We start from the raw sequence: 13,017 nt of genomic DNA, 5'->3' as shown, positions 1-13,017 counted from the left end.
ACAGAAACCTGCTTGCCTCTGCTTCTCAAGAGTGAAGATTAAAGACATTCACTATTGCCGTCCAGTTAAATAAGTTGTTTTTCTTTTTTAAACATTCTGGTTTCCATATCACATCACATTTGATAATTTGAGGTACAGCAACAGTATCTCAGAATAGGCTGGAGTTGCACAGCAGTGAATGAAGCTCAAGCTAGAGCCCATGTCTTCTAACTTCTAGTCCACTGTTGTTTCAGTTACATCATGTCGACAAGTCAAGGGTCAGAGTGTCTCAAACATGGTGTGTGTACATGTTTAGGTGTGTCTAGATGCATGTGGATCTGCATGCAAGCATGTATATGTGTATGTGCTTGTGTGCCAGTGAAGGCCAGAGGTCATTTCTTAGGAGTCATTCACCTTGTTTTTTTGAGACAGGAGCTGTCATTGGGACTTGGGGCTCACCAGCTGGGCTAGATTGGCTAGCAAGCTCTAGGGACCTGCTGACACACCTCTGTGGCCAGTTGTTTATGCGATTCCTGGAGATCAGAGTTCCTCACTCTTGCACAGGTTCCAAATGAGATGTCTCTCTAGTCTTTGTCTCAGTATTTTATATGGACTTACATGCATCTAGCCATAAAACATAACCACCTTTGGATGATGCCAAAAGCACCACTGAATACTATTTGTCTTCCCCCACCCCAGGCAGGGTCTCAGGCTGAGGCAAGGCCTAGACTTAAACTAACAATCCTCTTGAGTCAGACTCTAGAGCCCTGAGATTATAGATATGAGCAATCACATGCAGCAAGATACTTTGTTTAAAGAGCACTTAGTATATTATGGGCTGGTTCTTGGACATGGCTTTACTGTGTCCTGTATGTTGGTAATACACATTGGGTGTCTGGCTTTCTCCATGTCAGTGCACAATGAAAGGTGTTACAATACAAAAGCTGTGCAAATGGGTTTGGTGCAGACTCTAGGAAACTCTGGTAGTGAATGGTAGCAGTTCTGGAGCAATAATCCCCTTCCCACCTGTGTCAATGATGGTTGGCCAGGTTTTCACATCCACAGCTGCAGCTGCCTCTCGAGACTTCAGCAACCTCATTAGAGTCTGAGTGGTGAGAATACATGCTGCTTTGCTGACCTAGAAACAAAGGGACAGCAGTAAACATCAGAAGGCTCAGCACTGGCCACTGCTAAATGTACTTTGCTCACCATCCTGACCAGGGTTATTTCATTCTCTTCCCCTTGTGTTTTATTTCTGAAAATGTGTCATGCTTAATTCTCCCAGGATGATGAACATTTTTAACAACAGGGGCTGCTGCTTAAAACAGCTGTACTCTCAGGAAGTACCCTGCAATTTCAATCCTCGTAAAGACCTAATAAACCAAGACACAAATTCTGTAGTGCCAAGGGAATGGGAGGAGGTGGTGGGCGCGCCCAGAATTAGTGTGTGCGATCCGGACCTTACAATGAACACCAATCTGAGGCTATGGACCCAGACAGAAGCACCCACACAAATGGGCTCTGTTCAGCTATGCAGGGAAAGGCAAAATGACCTACTTTCACCCACAAAGTACGTCAATACAAAGAAACACCCAGCGCCTCCCCAGGCCTCTCTGTAGGAGCTAACGAAGACCTATCTGCTGAATTAAACTCTAATGAAATCATCTGTGATGAGCATGGCTTGATACGGCTGTCCTTGGAGAAACAAATGTCCCATCAATTAGAAGTGTGTACCCTGGCAGTGCTGGCCCAGGCTGCCTTCTGTTAAAGGTCACAGGATATAACACAATATAGACTTACTCAATTTCAATTCTCATATATTGTAAGAAAAACAAACAAACAAACAAACAAACAAAACCAAAAAACCAAACCAAAAAGACTTCTATCATCCCCAGGACAAAATTCAAGGGGTTTTGCTTGATTTGGCACTGCCAAGGATTAACAAGTGTTCAACCACTGAAGCCATATCCCAGCCCTGAAAACATCATATACACACACACAATGTATCTCGATTATATTCACCCCTACCACCTCCTCCAACTCCCTTCATCTCATCTCCCTCCCAGCTTCAGGTCCCCATTCATTCATTCATTCATTCATTCATTCATTCATTCATTCATTCATTTTCTTGAGCTGCCGAGTCCAGCTAGTGGTGACCTTCTGCACATAGGCATAGGGTCAATCACTGGGACATGGGGACCTATCAGTGACCACATTCCTAGAGAAAAGTAGCTTCCATTCCTCTGGCAGCCATCAACTTCTCAGCTGGGGCTTGGGCATAGGGAGTTCCTCTCCCTACACACCTTTTAATGTGAAATAAACAAAATTAACCCAAATAAAAGTGACCTGACTGGGAGAACTTGACATGAAAACTTTCACTGTTTCTTGTGCAAGAAAAAAGTCAGACAGGTGGTAATGTGTAAGAAGGGATTCAGGGCAAGATTTATGGAAAATACTAAACACAGCTCTACCCTCGGTGCTGGGGATTAACATGTACAGTCCCTACCCCTCCAGTCATGGCTCTTCTAGTCAATGATGATCAACACTCTGGCCAGATTTAAAACAAAACAAAACAAAACAAACAAACAAACAAACAAAAAAAAAAAGGAGACCGCTGTTAGTTTATTTTCGTTTGCTTGTTTATTTGTTTTGTTTTTCGAGATAGGATTTCTCTGTATGACAGCTGTGGCTCTCTTGGAACTCACTCTGTAGATCAGGCTGGCCTTGAACTCATAGAGATCTGCCATCTCTGCCTCCCAGTGAGTGCTGGGATTAAAGGCGTGTGCCATCACCACCTTTTTCTTTTCTTTTTTGGTTTTTGAGACAGGGTTTCTTTGTTGCTTTGGAGGCTGTCCTGGAACTAACTCTTGTAGACCATGCTGGTCTCGAACTCACAGAGATCCTCCTGCCTCTGCCTCCTGAGTTCTGGGATTAAAGGCGTACACCACCAACGCCCAGCTTCTGTTTGTTTATTTTTGATACACACTCTCTGTTACTTAAGGTTGGCCTAGAGCTGACAGCTATGCATCTGCTCCTGAGTGCTGGGAAAATGTGATGACTCAGCACTACAGAACCAGGAAATTATTAGGGTTCTTAGTTGTATGAATGTAATTCTATGAAATGGGACAGAGATACGGAAGGTACTCACGTCAACGATCATGCGCACTGTGGGCAATGTGGCAGTAAGGTTCTGAGCATGAGGGGGCCGCACAGTCACAGGTATACACCCTGCATACAGGCAGCCGTAGAATGCAGCAATTAACTCGATGCCTGCAAGACAGAGGGAGGGCACTGTCAGGGGAGTCACTTAGCTGCTGCTACCACAAAGAGCTGAACTCAGAGCCTCCGTCCAGCCTCCAATCATGTGACAGACCACAAGGTAATAAACTCAGGGCCTCCAATCAGGTGACAAGTGGGTTACTTACTCATTTGGTATTGATTTTGTTTTGTTTTCCAGACAGGGTTTCTCTGTGTAGCCCTGGCTGTCCTGGAATTCTTTCTGTAGACCAGGCTAGCCTCAAACTCCCAGAGATCTGCCTGCCTCTGCCTCCCAAGTGCTGGGATTAAAGGCATGCACCACCACCAGGCTTTATTTGGTGTTCAAACAGTCTCTCAAGCACTGGGATTACACACCATACCTACATATGGATTATTAGACAGCTCAAATGAGACACAGACAGAATAAATTTTAATAAGAATAATAGAAAGTCTGGCACAGTGTCTCATAAAGTATTTGAGAGGCTGAGGCAGGCATACTGCCAAGAGATCATGATCAGTCTGAACTACATAGTGATAAAGACTAGCCTGACCATCTTTAAAACAAAACAACAAATAAATAAAAAATAAAGAGGAAGGTAGCATATGAAAAAACTTAAAATATCAAAAAAGGCCCCAAAAAGAACGACACCCAAATTCCCAAATATTGTCTATAAATGTTTGTTTTCATTTAAATGGACTTGGTTATATAAAATTAAAAAAGGGAAAAAAAATTCAAGGTGTTTCAAAAAAAAAAAAAAAGTCCCCAAAAGGCCCAGGAAACAAGGAAGGGATGTATGTATGTATGTATGTATGTATGTATGTATGTATGTATATGTATATGTACACACACACACACAAAAAAAAAAAAAAATATTAGGGTGGTGCCAGCAATCAAACCCAGAGCTTTGCGTATGGCTAGCATGTGTCATGCTTCTGAGCTACATCTTCAAGCAGAGAAGTGAACTCTTGAAAGATCTCTTAAAGGTTGGTTGTGATTATCTTCTATTACTTAGAAAGAATAACTGCAGAAATCAAGGGTATTTAACTAAGGAACAAGGATTTTGGAGACTTCTTAGATGTTGTGGGTCGGCGAGTGTGGCTTAGGGCCCCCAAAAAGTGCTGTGAACCTGCCACTTCATTACTGACAGATGGAAGACAACTTCATGCAAACACACATCCCTCCATGACCAGATGGTCTTCTAGCATTCTTAGTGTCCACACAAATGAATTAGCATAGAAAGAACAACAGAGAAGGGGAGAGGAGGAATAAAAGACCAGGAAACAGTGAAATGGAGCACTGGGGACAGAAGGACACAAGAGGGGAACACAAATATCTTTGTTTTCCTTCTGTCTTTCAATTCAAAGGTTTCACTTAGAATTCTGAATACTGAGCTCCTGAGATGGCTCAGCAGGGAAAAACACACATTATGCACTCTGAGCTGAATTTGACCCCTGAACCCCACAGCGGAAAGAGAACCAACTCCTAAAAGTCGTTCTCTGACCTCTGCGTGCCTACATTCACACTCATACACACTCCACATACATAATAATGAATCAACAAATTCTTAAAAAAGACTATTTATACAAAACTTTCACCAAAGAAATTATACGCTCCTCTTCTTATGTAGAGAAGATTGTATCTGAGCTAAGTTCATAAAAGATGAAAGCAACCATAGAGTGACCCAAACGCCAATCATGGCAGGAATGGTGCTAAGCCAGTAGAGGCCACACAAGCATTCTTAAGAAGGCTCTGGGTAAAATGGTTCTATTCCTGAACATTTCACAAATCAATCCGTTTTGCTTTTAGGGCTGAACTAACCCCAGAGCCTTGGCATGTGCTCATCACTGACTTTCACCTGCAGGCTTCACCCACTTTTCTAGTAGATAGAGTCTCACTGTGGTGCCCAGGTTGGCCTCAGCTCTTGGGGAGCTGTGAAAGTAGGTGAACAGCAACATGCCTTGCTTAGAGGATCTCCAAAAGTCAAGAAGTTAGAGTTTTTCCCCAGTCTTTAACTTATAGTGTTTGTGTACATAAGTGTGTGCACATGAAGGTGGAGATCAGAGACTGCTACTGGGTCTCTTCCTACATTGTGCTTTACCTTTTAAAAAAATGTGCTTGCGTGCATGCTATTTCTATTGAATGCTCCAAGACCGCCAACTGGGCTGGAGAGTGACTCCGCATTCAGCTTGTTGGGATGGACCAAAGAGTTTCCTGGCCAACTCAGAGGGAGGTAGAAGGGCACACAGGGGAGGGAGAAAAGGAGCTGAAGAGTTTCATAGCCCTTCCGGGAAGTGGAGGAGGGGGAGGATATTAACACCTGATATTGATTGAATTGATTGATTGATTGATTGAGGCAGGGTTTCTCTATAGCTTTGGAGGCTGTCCTGGAATTAGCTCTTGTAGACCAGGCTGGTCTTGAACTCACAGAGATCTGCTTGCCTCTGCCTCCCGAGTGCTGGGACTAAAGACGTACACTGGGCTGAGTTTTATTTTTTAATAAAATGATAAAAAGCAATGACAATATCTGGCACCCCATGTTGGGTACCACAAGTAGCAGGCTTTCTAGGATAGCAAGCCCCCAAATCATGACACAGAGACTTATTATTAATTATGAAGGCTTGGTCTTAGCTGAAGGTTGTTTCTGACTAGCTCTTATAACTTAAATTGACCCATTTCTATTAATCTATGTGCTGCCCCATGGCTCATGTCTTTTACTTACCCTCCTGCATATCCTGCCTCCTCTCTGTCTTCTCTGGCCTCTCTCCTGTGCCTAGATTCATCTCTTTTTCTTTTCTCTCTGCCTGGAAGTCCCACCTAACCTCTTCCTGCCTAGATGCTGGCTATTCAGCTCTTTATTAAACCAATCAGAAGGCACCTTGGCAAAGCCACATCTTCACAGTATACAGAAAGATTACTCTGTAACACATGTGCCTGTGTCTAAGCATGTACCAGTGCATGTGGGTGTCTGTGTCTAAGCATGTGCCTGTGCATGTAGGTGTCTGTGTCTAAGCATGTACCAGTGCATGTGGGTGTCTGTGTCTAAGCATGTGCCTGTGCATGTAGGTGTCTGTGTCTAAGCATGTACCAGTGCATGTGGGCATCTGTGTCTAAGCATGTACCTGTGCATGTGGGTGTCTAAGCATGTACCTGTGCATGTGGGTATCTGTGTCTAAGCATGTACCTGTGCATGTGGGTATCTGTGTCTAAGCATGTACCTGTGCATGTGGGTATCTGTGTCTAAGCATGTACCTGTGCATGTGGGCATCTGTGTCTAAGCATGTACCTGTGCATGTGGGCATCTGTGTCTAAGCATGTACCTGTGCATGTGGGTATCTGTGTCTAAGTATGTACCTGTGTATGTGGGGATCTCTGGGAGCCAGAATAGAACATTACACCTGGAGTTATGTATGGGTGGCTGTGAGTCACAAGGACTGACTCTGGTCCCTGGAAAAGTGGCAAGAAGTCAGCTGCTAATCCATCTCTCCAGCCTTTTCGCCTTATTTTTTGAGATAGGTCCTCTTGATGAACATGGAACTCACCCATTTGGCTAGACTAGCTGGCCACTGAGCTTGAGGGGTCTGCCTCTGCCTCTGCAGCATGATGACAGCTGGTGTATACCACACTCCCAGGCTTTTTTTGAAATACAAATTTATCGTGTTCGTGTGTTCGTGTGTGTGTGTGTGTGTGTGTGTGTGTGTGTGTGTGTGGTCAGAGGACAACTTTCGGGAGTTGGCTCTCTTCAACATCAATTCACCAGGAATGACAAGCACTGGCCCGAAGTGTGTGTGTGTGTGTGTGTTCAGAGGACAACTTTCGGGAGTTGGCTGTCTTCAACATCAATTCACCAGGAATGACAAGCACTGGCCCGAAGTGTGTGTGTGTGTGTGTGTGTGTGTGTGTGTGTGTGTGTGTGTGTGTGTTCAGAGGACAACTTTCGGGAGTTGGCTCTCTTCAACATCAATTCACCAGGAATGACAAGCACTGGCCCGAAACCTCGCTTTTTATGTAGGAGCCAGGAATCCAAATTCAGGTTCTTAAGCTTTTGTAGCAATCACTGTGAGGCTGGCCGTGAACTCCAAGTCCTTTTTCCTCTGCTTCCCAAGTGTGGGATTGTTAGGCTGTGCCTGCATGCATGGCTCTTTGTTGTTTGTTTTGAAACAGGTCTCACATGTAGTCCTGGCTGGCCTGGAACTTACTCTATAGACCAGGCTGGCCTTAACTCACAGAGATCTAACTACCTCAACCTCCTGAGTAATGGCTGTCTATGTAACTTGTTACATAATTCTTACTGGTCTTGAATATTTAATTCTCCTGTTGCCTCCTGAGGACTGGAATTACAGCAGTGTGCTGCTACCAAGTGTGGCCTGAGGACCTTTTATAAAGTAGACACTGATGGAATCAGAAGGGAATGCAAAATATACAGTCTCAGCAGAGCTGTCACACTGCTCAATGCAGGGGATGCAGCTCGTATCACACTTTAGCAAGTGTGCATGGAGTGCCTTGGTGCTGGGAAGTACCAGACCTCTGTGGTAGTAGATGGTGGCCCTGAGTTCCCATCCTCTCCTGGTGTCATCTAATAACACAGTTCAGAGTCCAGTTTACCAATCTAACACTTACCAGGTGGGTAGAGCAATACCACATTGTCCCCTGCATTTAGATGTCCCTTGTCCCCAAGTACTGATGCAATCCTCTCTGCTCGCTTATGAAGCTGAAGGCAGCTGGCTGTGCACACAGTAGTTCCCTTTTGAACAGAAGAGGCAAAGTGGGTAGAGGTTCAGTACAGAAACAGAGGCACAAACAAGCACAGTTAAGCAGACATTATACTCCACAGGATAAATTATCAGCTTAAGAAAACTTCCCTGGTAACAAAAGACAGGTGTGGGATTTATTTTCTTTCCCAATGTACCAGGTACTCAGGGTATGTTAGCACTGACTTAAACCAAACATATTTATAGTCTTTCTTTCTTAATGTCTTCATGTTTCTTTCTTAGTACACACGAATTACTCTACTCATGTATTTGTTTGCTTTGAGACAGTGTCTCCTGTGACCTAGATATGTGCTTTGAGTAATGATCTTTAACTCCCCATCTTTCTGCTTCTACCTCCTAGTGCTGGGATTATAGGATAGCATCACCATGCCCAGTTACATGGTATTGGGGATTGAACCCAGAGTCTTGTCCATGCTAGGAAAACACTCTCCAATCCTGCAAATGGCTTGTAATATCTTGGCATTTAAGAGCATGAAGTACCTTGGCATTTAAGAGCATGAAGAGTACGTGGTCAGGAGTTGCCTGGGCTCGCCACTGCAAAATCTCTGCCAGGAACTGGTGCTAAAGTCACAAAGCAGAAAAGAGGACTCGAGGTCAGCAAGTTTCAAAGACTCATGTAAGACGCCCACATTGCACTCTGTCCTGAGCTCACTGGTAGAAACCTGACATGTCTGGAACTCACCTTCCTCACCAGGTCATTCTCTTCAATTTGGCCCAGGTCCCTTCCTGCAGCTTGTGCTATGCGTTTACCAGCAACCAGATTCCCAACCATCACAGAAGCAGGGCCTACACCTATGAACAGAAGCAAAAACCAACTCTGAAGACAGTGATTCAAGTTACAAACTCTCAGAACATTTCCAGCCTGGTTCAAACTCATTCAAAAGTTAATTTAACAATGTTGGGGAAGCATGTGGTCTCTCAGACATGGGCCAAAGAACTTACACTCCAGTGAAAAAGGCAACCAAAAAGTATACACACAGCAGAAACAGTTGGGCAGTGGGAAGTGCTAGAAACAGATAAAACAGACACAGGAGACCCAGGGTGAGGGGATGAGGGGCACAGTGGCTATGGAGCTTGTGTCTACAGGGATAATTTTACTTCAGAGTCCATTGATCCATTCGTTCCCACAAACAGTTTTATTTGCACCGACTGACACAGCCCTAAGAGGAGTGCTTACCAGTAATGGATATTTGGTTTGCAAGAAACTTATCACCTATCAGGATGTGGACTGAGTTCAGCAGAAATATGAATAGCACTGGGCCAGCTAGATGCCTCAGAGGTGTTTCCCACTAAGTCTGACGATATGAGTTTCACCTCTAGAACTGTATGGTGTGAGAAGAGAACCAAGGCCTGCAGCTTGTTCTCTGATTTCCACATGTGTGCCATAATGCATTTGCATGAATTCTCTCTCTCTCTCTCTCTCTCTCTCTCTCTCTCTCTCTCTCTCTCTCTGTGTGTGTGTGGGGGGGGCACTATTAGGAGGTGTGGCCTGGGTGGAATAAGCATGTCACTGTGGGGTCTCATATGCTCAAGCTATACCCAGTGTGGAACAGAGCTCACTTCCTGTTGCGTGTGGATCAAGATGTAAAATCTCAGCTCCTTCTCCAGCACTATGTCTACCTACAGGCCTCCATGTTTTCTGCCATGATGACTAAACCTCTGAATTATAAGCCAGCCCAATTAAATGTTTCCCTTTATAGGAATTACTGTGGTCACAATGTCTCTTCACAGCAACAGAACACTGACTAAGACAAGGGTCTTCTGGGTGCAGCTCTTAGGCGTATGGGTCAGTGGGAGGCAGCTCCCAGGAGCTACTGCACACTGCTGACCTGGAACACTCCCTCACCTTTCCAACACAGCTCTGAAAGCTCCCTGTGCCAACACCATGCTTTCCCTAACCAGTTTTCTTTTCTGTTTCTTCTTTTTCTTAGACAAGTTCTTCCTGTGCCAACCCAGATGGCCCAGAACTCTCTGTAGATCATGCTGGCCTTGAACTCAGAGACATCCACTTGCCTCTACTATGTAAGAGCTGATAACCCAGTTTACCTGGAATAAAGGCTGTATTCCTTCCTTTGAGAGAAGGAAGAACAGGTCACATGTGACTTCCATGGGATCTGTTTGGAGGAGGAATTCTCCTCTTTACAACTTTCTCCTCTCAACTAGCCCAGACGTAGAAACATGGGGCGGAGGTCGGGCAGCCCACAGACCCAAGACAGTCTAAAATAGTGGCCAGTTTTGTTTTATCAGATTCTTCCTTCCTTCCTTAGCCACACTCACATAGGACTCTACTCAGCTATACTGACTTGTTGGGCATGGTCTGACTTGCTCTGAACAAGAAACAGTAGGAGGTGATGACAGAAATAGATGCCCTAACCATGCTTGTGTGGGTTGGCTGGACATCCTGTTTCAGTCATGTATCCTGAGAAAACTACAGCCCATACTGGGCATGGTGGCTCACACCTGCAAATCCAGTAGTAAGGAAGCTGAGGCAGGACTGCTGTGGTTTGAGGCCAAAGCTCACCAACTCGTGAAAAAAAAAAAATGTAGCCGATGAAGAGAACACACAAGAAAATTTGGAGTGTGACCTGCAGCTATGCATACACCATCAGTGAAAAAAAGCAAATGTCTGAGTTTTAGGGTATTGTCATGTAGCACATATATAAGAATAGTTCAATGACAAGTCACCAGAGCAAAATAGATTCTAGAGGAATGGCTTATCTGTTAAAAGAACTAGGGGAAGCAGCAGAGCATACCTGAGGAAGACCTAGCTCTGAATCTTTTACCTGAAGATAAACAGACTTGACTCAGATTCAGATTTTTCTGTGACTTGAGCCAAGACCATACTGACATACTCCCATGGGCCAACAGCATCTCAGTGAGGCTGACTATACACTCATCAACTTTTTCTTCTTTCTTAATTCTCTGGTTTCCTAAATTTAAAAAATATTTATTTATCTATGTAATTAGTTATTTTTAGTATATGGGTGCTTTGCCTGTTTGGACATGATGCGCATGCAGACCTGAGGAGGTTAGAAGAGGGCATCAGATCACCTGGAACCAGAGTTACAGTGTGGGCAGTCACGATGGTAGTGGGAATTGAACCCACGTCCTCTGGAAGAGAGGCCAGTGTTCTAAACTGCTGAACCATCTCTACAGTTGCTACTTTTCTGAATTTTTATCAAGCCTCAAACTCTCACTCTTTTCCCTCACCATCTCCACTCATCAGTGCCAGTATTTTCGAACTGCACTGCTTTTCATAGCTATGTGGCCTTAGAAGGCAATCACAGAAAAAAACAAAACAAACAAACAAAAAAAACAAAAACAGCTTTTGGAGGCTGAAGAACTGGCTTCGTGGGTAAGAGCACTTGTTGCTCTTATAGAGAGAGGACTTATGTTCTATTCCCCGTTCCTTTATGGTGGCTTACAACCATCTGTAACCTAGTTCCAGGGGATCTAACACCCTCTCTGGCCACCTTAGGCACTGCACACATCTAATACATGGATACAAATGCAAACAAAATACCAATATACACAAAAATAGATTTAAGGCTGGAGAAAGGGCTCAGTGGTTAGGAGGACTGCTCTTCCAGAGCACCCAAGTTCAATTCCCAGCACCCGTCTGGTAGCTAACAACTGTCTATGATCTGACACCCTCACACAGACATACATGCTGGCAAAATACCAATGCACATGAAAATAAAACAGATTTAGAAGCTGGGTGTAGTGGCACACACCTGTAATCCCAGTGCTCGAGAGGCAGAGGCAGGTGGATCTCTGTGAGTTTGAGGTCAGCCTGTACAACAGAGTGAATTCTAAGACAGCGAGGGCTACAAAGAAAAACCCTGTCTTGAAAAAAACAACAACAAATAATTATTTAAAAGAAGAAAAATTTAAAGTTTATTGTACCTCTAAGAACATTTTAAAAAGTTTCTGCTCGCCAGGCAGTGGTGGTGCACACCTTTAATTCCAGCACTTGGGAGGCAGAGGCAGGCAGATCTCTGCGAGTTCAAGGCCAGCCTGGTCTGCACAGTGGGTGCCATGATTGCCACAAAAAAAAAAAAAAAAAAACAAAAAAAACCTAAATAAGTAAAAGCATCTATTATACTTATCAGGGGAATGGTGGTGTATATATAGAATCCAGCACTTGGGGAGTTCATACAGGATGATTGTGAAGTTAAGGCCTGCCAGGGTGACATAGCTAGATTCTGTCTCAAAACAAAACATCCTATAATGTCATGTAGAATAGAATTTTACTCATAATAAAACAGTGTAAGGTTTAAGATGGGGAAGTATTTGCACATGCCTGTAAACTGTCTTCATTGTGGTGATCGAATCCAGGAACTTGTATCTGCTGAACACACACTCTTCCAGTTAGCCACACTGTAGCATGAGGTATGTTTTATGTAGTTGCCATATGTCTATGCAGGTAATGTTTCAAGACACTCCTTTTGTGTTCCATTTTATTTTTATATGTTTGTCTGTGTGTATGAGTGCACACATGTGCCATGTGTGTGGGTACCTAATAGAGGCCAAAAGAGGATGTCTGATCCTCCAGGCTAGAGTTACAGGCAGTTGTGAGCCATCTGGTATGGATGCTCAAATCTGAACTCAGGTCCTCTAGAAGAGCAGCAAAGACTCTTATGTGCTCAGCCATCTCTCCAGCTCCTTTTACATTTCTTTATTAATCACATGGATTACTTGTTTCAGACTGTCTCATTATAGAACAGTAGCCCCCAACAACAAAAGACCAATGAACAAACACAAAAGGTAGAATGCTAGCCTCCATAAACCCTTCATTTCCACTAGCAGAAACCACTGTTGCTATGATACAGTAGTTCCCACAGCCTGGCCAAGGGTGTGATGGGACTTTGCAACAGTGGACCACAGTTATCTACATCTTCACACCAGCAGCAGTGTAGTGGTCATGGGAACACCCCTACTTTATTACTGCACATGCTGCTCACCTTTCATATATATGTATTCAAATGCCACACTTTCCTTTCTAATCCT

At 44.0% G+C, this 13,017-nt stretch overlaps 1 protein-coding gene across 2 annotated transcripts in view; it reads right to left on the bottom strand.

Annotated features, from left to right (window-relative positions):
• Dip2b (disco interacting protein 2 homolog B) overlaps nt 1-13,017 on the bottom strand; it is a 176,541-nt gene that overhangs the window by 19,813 nt on the left and 143,711 nt on the right. For both annotated transcript variants that reach the window (XM_051189898.1, XM_051189899.1), the window contains 5 exons: nt 8,690-8,799; nt 8,488-8,568; nt 7,856-7,979; nt 3,128-3,249; nt 1,006-1,117 (listed from right to left, as the gene is read on the bottom strand). In XM_051189898.1, coding sequence (XP_051045855.1) covers nt 1,006-1,117; nt 3,128-3,249; nt 7,856-7,979; nt 8,488-8,568; nt 8,690-8,799 — 549 coding nt within the window. The remainder of the gene's footprint in view (nt 1-1,005; nt 1,118-3,127; nt 3,250-7,855; nt 7,980-8,487; nt 8,569-8,689; nt 8,800-13,017) is intronic.

The sequence above is a fragment of the Phodopus roborovskii genome, unplaced genomic scaffold (genome assembly GCF_943737965.1).
Source record: "Phodopus roborovskii unplaced genomic scaffold, PHOROB, whole genome shotgun sequence".
In the NCBI taxonomy this organism is placed as follows: Eukaryota; Metazoa; Chordata; class Mammalia; order Rodentia; family Cricetidae; genus Phodopus; species Phodopus roborovskii.
This window is presented reverse-complemented; position numbering and strand designations above follow the sequence as displayed.